General features: G+C 37.6%; 1 protein-coding gene across 3 annotated transcripts in view; it reads right to left on the reverse strand.

Annotated features, from left to right (window-relative positions):
• Fyb1 (FYN binding protein 1) overlaps positions 1–13,289 on the reverse strand; it is a 140,259-nt gene that overhangs the window by 14,466 nt on the left and 112,504 nt on the right. For 2 of the 3 annotated variants that reach the window (XM_060380513.1, XM_021660785.2), the window contains exons 8-14: positions 11,748–11,907; positions 10,361–10,505; positions 7,821–7,843; positions 6,513–6,579; positions 5,394–5,531; positions 3,640–3,665; positions 2,105–2,171 (exon numbers count right to left, since the gene is read on the reverse strand). In XM_060380513.1, coding sequence (XP_060236496.1) covers positions 2,105–2,171; positions 3,640–3,665; positions 5,394–5,531; positions 6,513–6,579; positions 7,821–7,843; positions 10,361–10,505; positions 11,748–11,907 — 626 coding nt within the window. The remainder of the gene's footprint in view (positions 1–2,104; positions 2,172–3,639; positions 3,666–5,393; positions 5,532–6,512; positions 6,580–7,820; positions 7,844–10,360; positions 10,506–11,747; positions 11,908–13,289) is intronic. The other variant, XM_060380514.1, reaches the window with a different exon arrangement.

Consider the following 13,289-nt stretch of genomic DNA (forward strand, 5'->3'; position numbering starts at 1 on the left):
GTTATTAAAACGGCTCAAAAGATGCTTTTTTTAAAGAACTAAGTTATGTCATAAATAAAAGACATAAAACGTATCTATCTTAATATTTTCACACCTAATTCAAATGGAATGATGAGGGAAAAGATGGAGTACAGTGGCAGAGCACTCACTCACATACCACACCCTAGACTTGATCTCCAGCAGAGAAATAATAAGTGAAGGGAGGCAACACAGCAGACAGAAAATATTGGTTAGTGAAAAGCATTTATGTAAAATTACTATTTTCAGTATTATGAGGGAGCATCTTAGAGACAATAGCTAATAGACAATAAGTACCTTAGCCATTTCATTAAATTGTTCACTGGAATATAAAAGTTCAATACAGATGACTAGAAAGAAGTGTGAATTTCCATAGAAGAGAGTTTTTTTTTTAAAAGCACAAGAATATTTGTGAATAGTGAAATTTAACATTGATATTAATTTTCATTTTGATTATCTAGAAAAGCTTTGCTTGTGGCTTCTTGAAAATGTTTAATTGCTTTTATTTATTTATCTTAGTATTTATCTTGTTCACTGTGAAAAGAAAGAGGACCATTGCCCACCCGATATCCTGTATCTATCCTCAGGACCTCCTGCCTTTCATAGTCTGGGATTGGTGAAATTGCTGGCCCAGATTAGCTCTCTGGGATGGTCAGAGCATGGATGTATGCTGAAAATGCCCCACAAGCTATCTTTGAAAATAACTTATTCCAAAATAGAATACTGTGCTTAAAAACAGAATTGTTTTAATTCCTGAAAATAAGCAACTGGTAAGGAAAAAAACAGAAAACCAAAAACCACCGGTCATATCTGATCAAGTTCAGTTAGATGCAGCTTATTTTGCTCCAAGATAAAGGCTGGGATGTGACTCTCAGTTCCTGCAGAGCAAGCTGATGGAATGTGTGTGTGTGTGTGGGGTGTTTCTTGAGCACTATAAAACAGAAATATGTATTGAAGCCCATGACACATAGGCACAATGTCCTGGTAGTGAGGAATACTGAAATGAATGTTTCTAAGAGTAGATTTTCCTTCCGCAGACAACTAAAAGCAAGGGGCTCTCCTTTCATCTTGCTTTCTTGTTTTGCCTGTAGAACTTGATCTTCATTTGTGAACACCGGTACATTTTCCCTCCAGCTTCTTTGATCTTGATACTGTCCGTGGTTCAGTAAAATTGGCTTAATGTGGTAAGAGTCAATACTTGAAGTTCCCTCATGTGTTCTTAAGTACAGCTCAGTGGGCATAACTTGAGTCATTAATACTATTTTTTGTTTTTTAACTAATCAACTATACTGACTTTTAACTCATCTCTTTTTTGAGTGCACTGCCAAAGTTTTCTAGCTCTTGTACACAAATCACCTTACGTAGATATTAGAAAACAAGCAAGTATTCTAGCACACTATATTCTACATCAGAAGAATTTTTTCAAAAGGCGTTCCCTTAATGCTAAGTGATCTTTACTACTTTTCATATACTTTTAACCTTAAAGTTACAAGTGAACCTCAAGTAAACTGAAGTTATTGTTCACAGTTAACTTAAAAAAATTGATATGAAACTTTTGAGAATCTAATGCTTTCGGGAACAAAAAGTACATTAAAGTTCTCTTAAGTAACTAATTCTGTCATTTTTCACAGTAGAAACTGAGATATCATGACAAAGAAAACTGAGGAATCACAAAGGGCTGAGGTCGAAAGGAAGCATATTCAAGGGGAAAAAGGTTTGGGAAAAGGGTAAAAATAAGAGAGAAGATGAATCATTGAACTGGCTTGTGAGCAGTATGGTCCCAGTAAATGAGTGAATACAGACAGCAGTGAGTCACCAGCAATCAGCAGAAGGGACAACCAGCAGAACCAGAGTCAGGGGAAGGAATGAAGAAGGGAAGAAGAGAAAAGGTTAGGATAATTTGCTCACAAACCTAGCTCTGAGGTGAGAGCTGTGATCAGAAATAAGCATAGCTTTAGAAAAGGACAGCAGAGGTCACATGACTGCACACAGCACACATACACCACTCTGGATTTTTACTCCAGTTCAATGCTGTTCAAAAGTCTCCTTGTCAATACTTCATTGTAATGAAAGTATTTTTAATGACCTCATCTCTGCAGGTGGAGCAGGGAAGTCTGAGGTATCCACATCATCATAAACTTCTTCTCCCACATCTAATAAAAGACAGAATATCAATAGTGAAACACTGCTCATTTACATTTTGATGTAAATAAATATTCAGTGATGTTATCATAAGCTAAAGACTGCTCTATAGCCAGTAGGACATTTCTCAGTGTTTGAATAAATTTCTACTGAAGGTATTGTCTGCTTCTCAAAGGAAGGAAGGAAAGAAAGAAAGAAGAGAGGAAAAAGTTCCTTACCTTCTTGGGTGTGAGTATTCAACTTTAGATAATCAATAAGTGAACAAAGAAACAATGGAAACCAGTGAATATAATTACAACCATCATTATTTAGAAAAACAAAGAACTGTGTAATGACTCTAAAATTCCACCAGTTTGATCAACGCATGCATGGCAGGACTTCAGAACTGTGTACAAAGAAGATAACTCTTTGGGGCATTGGCAATAGAAAGTTAATGGGAATTCTATTATGGTATGGGAAGCTAGGGCACTCATCCTATTTGTATATCTCTGTGTTGATCTTATCTATCTATCTATCTATCTATCTATCTATCTATCTATCTATCTATCTATCTCATCTATCTACCTATCTATCATCTATCTATCCACTTATCATCTATCTATATATCTACCACCTAGCCATCATCTATCATCCATCATCTTCTTTCAGTGATTTGTTCCATTAATTTACACTACAGTGATAGTATGGTTGTAAATTGTATCACCTTCAAAAGCAAACCTTTCTTTTTCTCTGATTTATTTAAATTATGTGGTTGCTAGGAACTGAACTCAGGACCTCTGGATGAATATTCAGTGTTCTTAACCAACGAGCCATCTCTCCAACCCCCTCAAAGGCAAATCTTATTTCTCTAAATAATATACATCAAGTGATAAAAAATAGCATGGGTAGAAAAGCAGCCATGGGCTAGGCAGTGGTGGCACATGCCTTTAGTTCCAGCCTCAGGGTTTTGAACAATTGGTCCCCAGTTGTTTGGGTAGGCTTTGCAGGCATGGCCTTGTTGATGTTTGTCACTGGAGTGGCTTTGAGAGTTGAAAAGACATGTTCAACTACCAGTTTGAGCTCTGTTGTTGCTTGAGGTGTGATGTTGTTCAAGGTGTGAACCCTCAGCCTCTTACTCCTTACCATCAAGCCTTCATCAAGGTGTATCACAGTGTTAGAAAAGCAACTAATACAGAAGTTGGTACCCAGGAGCAGCTACTGCTGGGGCAGGCCTGATCATGCTGCTTTTGGGAGGAACGTTAGGATGTTTTAGCACAACAAAAGAAAAGTATCTAATACATGAATTTTCTTTTTATTTTTATGGGTCTGCTATTCTATTGTTGGGTAGTTGGAATCATCTAGGGTAAAATTGCTTGTGCAATGGGACATATTATTTGCAGTCAGGACTTAAAGCAGGTACAGGAGCGACACTCAGTGCTTCCCTCTACCTCATGTGTAAGAAATAATTTGTAAAATACACAATTAGTTTTTATTACATACCCGGTTGTTTAGGAGGAGGAGGGAAACTGAAAACAAAAGAGAATATAGTTAAAAATCAAAGTAATATGTATCTTGAAATTAATTCCTTTACATGAGCGAGGTGTGGAAGGCAATATTCTAGAGGTGTGACGTGGGTTAATCTGTAGATCATCATACCTTTCTTATCCTCCATTTCCCACTGATTTCTAACCATCAATTTGGAATTTTTTGAAAATAGTTTCGTTGTTCAAATAAAATCAAGAGTGAAGACAGTCGTTTTATGTTGCCCACAATCATTAGACCAATATTTCAGATTTGGTCATGTTACCATACCAGAATAAGTTAAAATGGACTCAGTACTTTGGAGCCTCGTGTTATCCATAGATCTGGCCCAAATTGTCTTTTTGAATCAAGGACTGAAATTATAGAGTCAAAATCAGCAGCAGTTGTTGGAATATGGCTGCACTTCTCCGGTATGTATATTTCTACACCAAACTGGAGAATGATGAATAAGAAAGGAATGCACATTTAAACTAGACAGGGTCAGGAGTGGGAGGGAACCAAGATTAGGTAGCATTTAGTTGAGGCAGAAAAAAATGTTTGCTTTTATTATTTTCTGAACCATGACAGGTACACACACACACACATACACACATGTACACACACACACACACACACACACACACACACGCACACACTTCTGAAAGATTCACGCATAGCACAGGAATAATCAATCACAGTACAATTTGAGGACATTTGCTCAAATAACCCCAAATCAGAACTTGGTGGTGTGAAAACAAGGCAAAATGTCTCTTCTTCTAACCCTAAGTAAAGGTTGCATTTGAGCAACATTGCTCAAAAGAAGACTTCTTGCTATCTGTTTGCAAAATTGTAAGTGTGTCATTTATTGACTGCTATTTGGTGCTTAAAAAAAAAAGGAGAAAACGAGGAATGCTGTGTGAAAACAACTTATAAGGGTTTCAGTTAAATGTGGTGAACACATTAAAAATGCAAAATAGAATGATTCCTTTGTACCCGAGACCACGATTAAAATTCTTTAAATTCATATACGTGAAATTTATGCTAAGAGGCTGTTTTGGGGCTGAAAGGGGAGAGAGAGTTTATGTACTAGTTATTTAGATAAATTTGAAATATTGAGAGTAAATCTCTATAAGTATATAGTTAAGGTAATTAATAAATTGCCATTATTGAACAGTTATAAAATTTTTCAATATTATATTCAGAGAAAAATTTTAATTTATGTCCTGTAGTTTAACATAATTAACTCAATAAAGAACATGGAGTTTTGAAAGTAGTCAGTATAACACACGACGTAGTAAAATGTAGGCTTCCAATCAGAACGGAAAGTTTTGGATGATTGTGCAAATGAGAGAAATCCTACTAAATGGTGTGTATTTGTGAATGACTGTATGTACTTGAGTATGTATGAGTGTGTGCGCACGTGTGTGTGTGTGTGTGTGTGTGAGAGAGAGAGAGAGAGAGAGAGAGAGAGAGAATATGCACAGGTTGTGTATATATCTTCATGCAAGTTTGCTGGAAAAAGGATCTTAGAATTACATAATTTTGAGTAACTGGGGTCCTCTGCTGTAAGTAGTGCTCACTAGGAAATGAGTGTAAGATGATTAATGGAAAATAACGGTAAAGTGGTGTAAGCTCATCGGGATCCACTCCTTGGTTACAGGTTATTAGTAGCGTTTAATTAAACCAATATTAGTGTAGTTATAGTGCACTGAAGGTGGTCAGCCGACTCTTACGATGAACCTTCATTATTGTCTGACTCAGAGACTTTAGGTTTCTCTCGAATACTTTTCTTTCTGTCATCTTTTCCCTTTAACATCTTCAAAATGCCCCAGGACCACGTATTAGTCTTCTCTTCAACCTGCAGCATGGATCTTTGGAGTATCAGGCATTGATCAGAATGCAACAATCAGCAAACCATGGAGACATTGTATGGACATTCAGAGCTTCAACAATTATCCTATGCTGACCAGTTAGTGGATCATCGTAGCCAATAATACGGTGCTGTTAAGTTTATAAATTCTGGTGAGTCAATATTTCTTTCAGTAGGCTGATCATTTTTTTTACTTATTCACTAAACATAAAGGTTTCTAAAACATAGAGCTAGATCAAGTCAGCTAGAATTAAGTTTAAAAGATCTACTTGGTATTATTTTTGATTAAAGTAAAATATATACTAGGTCTTAAACATGCTATTTTAAAATGGAAAGAAAATATATTAACTCAAAATATTTTATGAATTATTATTATAAAAAGAGGTATTTATTATTAAGCAAAGGATTAGATATTCAATACCCTTCTGCTATAAAAACTACTATAGCTATCAAATGGTCTTAGTTTACCTGAAACAGGCTCTTACCCTGTACCCCAGGTTAGCCTGGGCTTTATTAAGCAGCTAAGACTGGCCTTGAACACCCGGGTTCATTTGATCCTTCTGCTAAGCCTCTGGAGTGTTAAAATTACAAGTGTGAACCCTGACACCCAGCTGTAATTATGTTATTATACAGAAGGCATCACTGCAATGTGACCAATAAACTCCAGAGATGGTTGTAAAAGTAAATTATTGATTAATAGATAATTACTGACAATGTTTGTAAAAAAAAAAACACAACACTTAAAATTTGTCCTCTTTTCCTCTCATTTTTTCGTAATTGAAAATTTTCTAATCTACCATTTCATTTGCAATGTGATATAATTATCTTTGACTTACCCTTATTGTCAATTAAAGTTCACATAATTTTAGGACTGAATAAGAACAATATTTTCTTTTTTTATCTTATCTGGAAATGAGAACTAAATTTGCATATATGTAATATCTTTTTAAAAAAGAAAAAGCAATTCAATGATTATTCTTACCTGTTATCAGCATCCTCCTCTTCTATCCCATCATAAATGTCATCATCTGGTGGTGGCGGGAACATCCCTTTGTTTGGATTAGGAAGGAAACTTTTTGTCAGTTGTGCAATTTGGTTACATACAGGTCACTCTGATTTTGATACAGTTTCTCCCAATTTGATTGCAGAAAGCATCCCTCTTTCATATTTGCCATTTAAGGAGGAAACTAAATTTTCCCAGTATCACACAGATAGTTCATAAATCAGTTACTTTATGATTATTTTAAAGCATTGTAGGGACAAAGCTATAATAAAGAAATGAGTGATGATGGACACTCTGGACTTGATGTAAAACAGATGGGTGAGAATTAATATGAGAAAAAGTAATATGGTCTAGGAGGCAGAATTAGATTATCATGAAAAGAGAGAAGTGAGGAGGTGGTAAAAAAATTTTAGTTCACAGTGAGTAGACATTTAAGAGAAGACTAAGACACCATTTATGAAAATTAAATGGAATGGTAGGTGAATCTATAAACACTAATTGTAATCAAAAGAAACTACAAAAGGAAAAGTCACACACACACACACCCTTTTATGTTTTATTTGTTATGCTGTGCTCTTAGGAACTTTGCTATTAGACAAAAATTTACTTAACAAATATTTATTGGCTACTTTCTATGTGAAGGGAAATAACCTTAAAATATAATGTTCAGGGTGAGAATGTGGGCTCTTTGTTATCAAGGGGTCTTCAGGAGGCATTGTCAATGTAGCCGTACAGTTTGCACCTGGACAGGGGCAGTCCTGGAAGTCAAGGGGGAGGGGAGGTTTATTCTTAACTACGCTCGGAAAGTCTGCAGAAACCAAGGACCTTCCCAGCCCCCCCCCCCCCCCGGCAATGGGGTCACACTGGGATCCACAGCAAATCTGGAAGACAGAAGTAATGGCCTCACTCCCGGTTCTTTTTCCCTTTAGGATCCTACTGATTCTTTCATTTCCGGTTCCTATCCAGATACATAAAAACACTTGTGCACATATGACAAGAAAGCAGAAGAGAAACTGTCTAGGGGAACAAAGGAAATTAAGGGGAGGAGGAGGAGGAAAGGTGAGGGTTGAGGGGAATGTGGTAAAGTTCATTACACACTCGTACAGAAATGTTCTTATGGGAATCAGTACTGTGAATAGTGGCTATACACCAATAAAATTATAGTTTAAATGCTTCATTTAATGTACAAGCATATAAAAAATTCTCTTACTGTTAGCAAATTAAAGTGTTTTGTCATTAACCTACTCAAACATGTTCAAGACTACAAACAGAAAGCTTGAGCCTCACCTCCGTTTCCGCTCTGACTGTGGCTAAGAACAAAACAGAAATAACAAACGTGTGAATTATTTAGTTCTCAAAAAGGGAAATTCAAGTACTGAGAAGACCATAAAATTAACATTCTACTTAAAACAAGATGTAAGATATCAAGAGCAAGGAGAATGCATACATAGTGAGGAGGCAACTACATAACCAATAAGTAAACAGCAAGAAACAAAGAGTTATAGGACTGTGGATCACAACAGTCATGCTGCTTGAGTTTAATAAACTTCTCATTAGGCAGTTTTCTGTAATTATACATTATATTTAAAATTACTCTAGAAACTGTGTTATTTTAGGAGTCAATTAGGACAATTATCATTGCATTTCAATTCAACTCTTTTTCAGCATCTTAGTTCCACAGTATCTAGTTCTTAGTCTGATATTATCACTGAAATAGAAAAGTTTCTGGTTTCTTTGGAAACTCAGTTGTGTCATATGAACATGTTTTTTGTTTTGCTTCCAAGTGTGGGATGTGGGAATGTTTTTCCCCTGCCGAAAAGAACCCTCGTGAGAGGGTACGTGATGTTGGTCAGCTGAAAGCTACCTTGTGTGAGGGGCGCGGGTTTTGTGAGCTGTAAAACATCCCCTTGTGGACTTTGAGAAGGGTTAAATAGAAGCCCACAGACAGTGAGACAAGGCTTTCTGCATCTCTTCCCTTTTGCATTGCTGCGGTTCGAATACTTTACTGGTCTTCCTAAGAAAGAAACAGCCCAGAGAACTCCTTGGACTGCTTCGGTGGACTCTGGCCATTTGGGCGGAGTCTAGCCACTGCGTTCTGCTGCTGCTGCTGCTGCTTTGCTGTTTGACTAGACTGCTGGTATCCCGGTGACTGAGTTTGGTAATTCCCAAAGGATCCATCAACCCTTCATCAACAGGGAGTAGATAAAAAAAGGGCTACTACAGCCCCTTTTCCCTACTTTTCCTACCTAAGGTCTGGGGGTTGGAAGGGAGGTAAAGGCGTTTAAGAACCTTAAATAAAGTAGGTGTGTGAAAATCTAAACTTACACATTAAACTTTGTTTTAAGGAAAAAACTAATTTAAGTTGACATCTTGATGGCACTTTTATTCCTCTAAACCCAGGTTGCTTTTGGCTTTAACTTATTTCCCTAACAGTCAGAACTTTTTCTATTTTAGCTTTCATAGTTACGTGTTCTGGTCTGTATCTCCTTGTGTGAGTTGTGTGAGAGCCAAGTGTGGGCACTGAAAAAACTTAAGACATTGTCTACTTGTTCAGTTTTCATTTCATAGGAAAGAATTCACAGAACCTAGGAACATCCCAACCCCATTTTGACCTTTGGTATAAGGTACCCGAAGCAGAGTAAGTCTGATATTATCACCATACAGGAAAATTATATCCTGGTGCTCAATTTTAACGTTCCTTTTACAAGCCAGTAAGAAAAAAAAATCAGTCTGATACAGATCTTTGGTTAATTTAGAAATAAAAGCATACTGTCGTCAATGGAACTTTGTAGAAAGTCGTATCGTACAGAGAGTATGTACACCATAATCTAGATGTCGATTTGTGAAGTAGCTGACACACCCTCTTTGCTGTTTCCACCCTCGTATCTGTTTTCTCTGCCACTTCCCCGCATGAACGAGGCAATGCTTACAATTAATTGCATTCTGGACGGCGGATATTCCCGGTGAATGTGTTTCCTCTCGGGGATGCTCATATCTAAGACCTCAGGAATGTGACGCGCTAGGAGCAGGGCGGCCACATGTTCATTTCGTCCGTAGGGTGAATTTATTTATATTTGTGTGTAGTGCCTGCACTTGTTTGGTGTCAGATGGAATGCAGTTATTTTTAAGTGTTGTCATGAGAAACTACTAGGCAGGCATGTGGGGGAAGATGGCCTTGGTCTCCTTCTCCAAACAGGATGTTTTGTTTTTGCTCCTCCGCTCCGCGAAAGTGTGCTTATTTTTCTAGGAGGAGATACCACTCTAATGTAGTGGAGTGAGTAGACACTGGGAAGTTGGACCTTTAATTAATATTTAGAGATTGGAGGGGATTGAGATTTGACCTCTTTTTTTTTTTTTTTTCAGTATACCAGAGTTGTAGTGGAAGCCATTCTCTTCCCAGTTATATTTGCAAGCAATGGCAGGAAATGTATTTAGACTCAGAGATTTAAGGGTGGAAAAGTGTGTTTGTTTGTGATATTTTATGTCTTTGGCTTCGTAGTTTCTAAAATCATACCAGTTTAGGCATGTCTCTATTATCAAATCATAATGAATATGATAAAAGTTCTTTGTAGCAGACAATACATTTAACACAATTATTTGGCTCATTATGTTTCTAGTAACACTTGGTGTGTGTGGCCAACAAGTAAAATAAAAGACAGTGGGTGTGGCCTGGCCCTTGCGCTCACACTGGGTGTGTTAGACATGGTGGTTTGGTTTAGTGATGGAGAGCATCAGGTGACATGGAAGGTAAAATTGTGGAATCTTGAAATAATACATGCTGTCTGGCAAGAGGAAGGTGATCTGCTTACTGTCCGCCTGTCACACACCTGTCAGGAGCATCCTGCTCAGCCACATCGTCGTAGACCTCTTGGTCATCTTCAACAAGTCTCGACGGAACAGCATTGAGTGTGTTCTTCTTCAGCTTCAGAGAGTCGTAGTCAATCTCAACGGCAGTCGTTTTAATATAACCATCTACCAAAAGCAGAAAGAGGCCCAGGCAACCAGAACTCAAACACTTCGGAGTGACGCATAAAGTATCAGTTGCCCATTTAGTCTTAGAGCTTTCTCTTTAGGGCTGGGAAGGAGCCTAGCATACCCAAAACCTTGGACTTGGATCCCAGGCTGTGCATGCGCCTCTCGTGCATGCTTGCATGCATGCAAACAAAGGCAGTACACATCAAAGAAGTGTCTTTGCTTGCAATATTGACTTACAGACCTTCTGTGTAGCCACAAGTTCTATGTACTCTGTCAGAGCCTACTCTGTGGTACTCCACAGTGAGCCAAGATTCAGTCTGAAGATGCTAAAGTGACTTTTGTAAAATCTTACACTGCTTCTCACTAAATATTAGCTACACTTGCCATTTTAGATTTCTTTTCTCTCTCTCTCTGTTTATTCAGTAGCACATTCCTCACAAGAAGCACACAGGTCTGGAAGGATCTAACTCAGAAGGAACTTATTGCTAGGCTGATCGTATACTTTAGGAGAGAACCTATGACGATTATTCTGATAAATGCATTGAACTAACTCCTAAGGACTTATCATCACATCCACAGATTTAGGCATCTTGTAACTCTCATCAGAGAAGCTTCATCAGAGAAGCTGTTTGCAGATGAAAATCAGCAACTGGCAAAAGTGTAGAGGATAAGAGACTACAGAATGCCCAACTTTAAATATCTCAGGGATTTCGCTGAAGAGGGGCAGAAAGAGTTTAAGAACCAGAAATGGTGGATAATTACAAGGAAAGTGCCCTCCAGGCACAGCAGGGCAACTGCACAAACAGGCTCACAGCAGTTGTGACAGTATTCATAAGAGTTGTCAAGATCTAGACAAATCAAATCCCAGCATGAGAGAGGAGTCGAGCATGAAGTTCCACTCCCCAAGTAAGCCTGGTAATTGTCAGGAGAGGAAGCCTCCGTTTTCTCTAAGAGGACAGCCCCTGATGTAGACCAGGCTCCAGGGAAAGGCCACACATCCAAGAATATTTGAGTAGCATAAATTGGGGGGAAATGATCCAAGGTTAGTTGAAAAGAAAAGGGGTTGAATCTGGGATGAATTGGAGGAGGGAAAAAGAACATGATCAAAACATGTTATGCAAAATTCACAGAGAGAGAGAGAGAGAGAGAGAGAGAGAGAGAGAGAGAGAGAGAGAGAGGAAGAAATAAGAAAAAAGCAAGCCCTTGAAGTCTTGAAGACACTGGAAAAGGCACACTCACATGACCCCTTTGCAGTTCTGCCCAGCCATTTTCCTTCTGGGTTGTCTGTGATGCGGATTATTTCAATTTCCTCTCCTTGCTTGACGCTCAGTTCATTCTTTCCTCCTTTGACATCACAGCAAGCTTTTGCATGATGGATTACTTGAATGGGGCCTGTTAGCTACAAGAAGATGGAAACACATAACAGAAAACCAGTAAGAAATATAATTTTGAAAGACAATCAACCCACAAACAACTGTCATTCCTGTTAAATACTCTTATTCTTTTGACTGCTTTTGGGACTCTTTTCCTCCTAACTAGTTGCCTTGTCCAGCCTTAATAATCCTAGTTTTACTGAAACTTGATATACCATATTTGGTTGATATCCATGCAAAGGCTGCATTTTTCTGAAGAGAAATGGAGAAGGAGTGGGTAGGGATGGGGCTAAGAGTGGAGGAGAGAGGGGAACCTGGGATTGGGATTTAATATATAAGAGAAGAATTTTTTAAAAATACAAAAAGAAAGAGTTAAGGGAAATCACAGAGGTGCAGCAAGACTGACAAAGAACAAGTGAGCATGTGTTTGCCGTTCATGAGAGAGGGATAAGGATCTGATGAGCAAAAGAACTCTAGGAAAAAACATCTAATAAATGAGCACCACACATATACTTATGTACACCAGCCCTTTCTTTATTTCTTTTTTCCTTCCTTCCTTCCTTCCTTCCTTCCTTCCTTCCTTCCTTCCTTCCTTCCTATTACTTGTTTGAGTATAAGCTTATCATAAATACTACCTGCTACAAATAAGATAGCATTTTAGAAATAACTTCAAAGATAGTAAACAAATACTAGGCAAAGTTTTCATTATTAGTATTCTGTATATCTTGATGATTTATTAATAGGAGGAAAACATACTTTAAGGTATGAGTCCCTAGATCCTAATTTTCTATTCCCAAATAAGTATCTTCAATAGGGTGTCTCTCATCTTATGATTAATAAATATGGATTGTGACTTTGGGGGGAAGAAACTGTTTTATTGAGTCTATTTTGTGAATTATGTGACATGTTGCTTATATAACATCAACATGTCTTTAAAAGCTTAGGTTGATAGAGAACTAAGGTACCAATTATGAGATTTATTAGTAAGAGTAGAAAGGTTTGGGGCTGAGCTGGCTTTATTACAGTTGACCTGTTTGTGAGCAATCTGTAATTTGAATTACAGATCTTCTGCAGCTGCACTGGACTTGAATCCATGCAGTGTTCAGAGTGTGAATTGGCTACTTGTTGACATTTTCTTACTACTTCAGTGAAATACATATCGTTATGTCAGTTTTTGAGGAGGATTTCTCAATAATGTAGAATTAATTTTAGTATCAATAAACATTGATATGTCAGCCAAAAAAATGTTGAATTATGATATGCCATGATACTGATGGATTCTCATATTTGTAAACACAAGTGTCTATTAATACCTGAGTGAAATATAGCTTGTAATGTCCCAGACTTGACAAACCCTTGAGTTCCCACCTATTAATATGTCTTCTGTACCTGTTTTTCTTAACAACAT

Source organism: Meriones unguiculatus, chromosome 3 (genome assembly GCF_030254825.1).
Source record: "Meriones unguiculatus strain TT.TT164.6M chromosome 3, Bangor_MerUng_6.1, whole genome shotgun sequence".
In the NCBI taxonomy this organism is placed as follows: Eukaryota; Metazoa; Chordata; class Mammalia; order Rodentia; family Muridae; genus Meriones; species Meriones unguiculatus.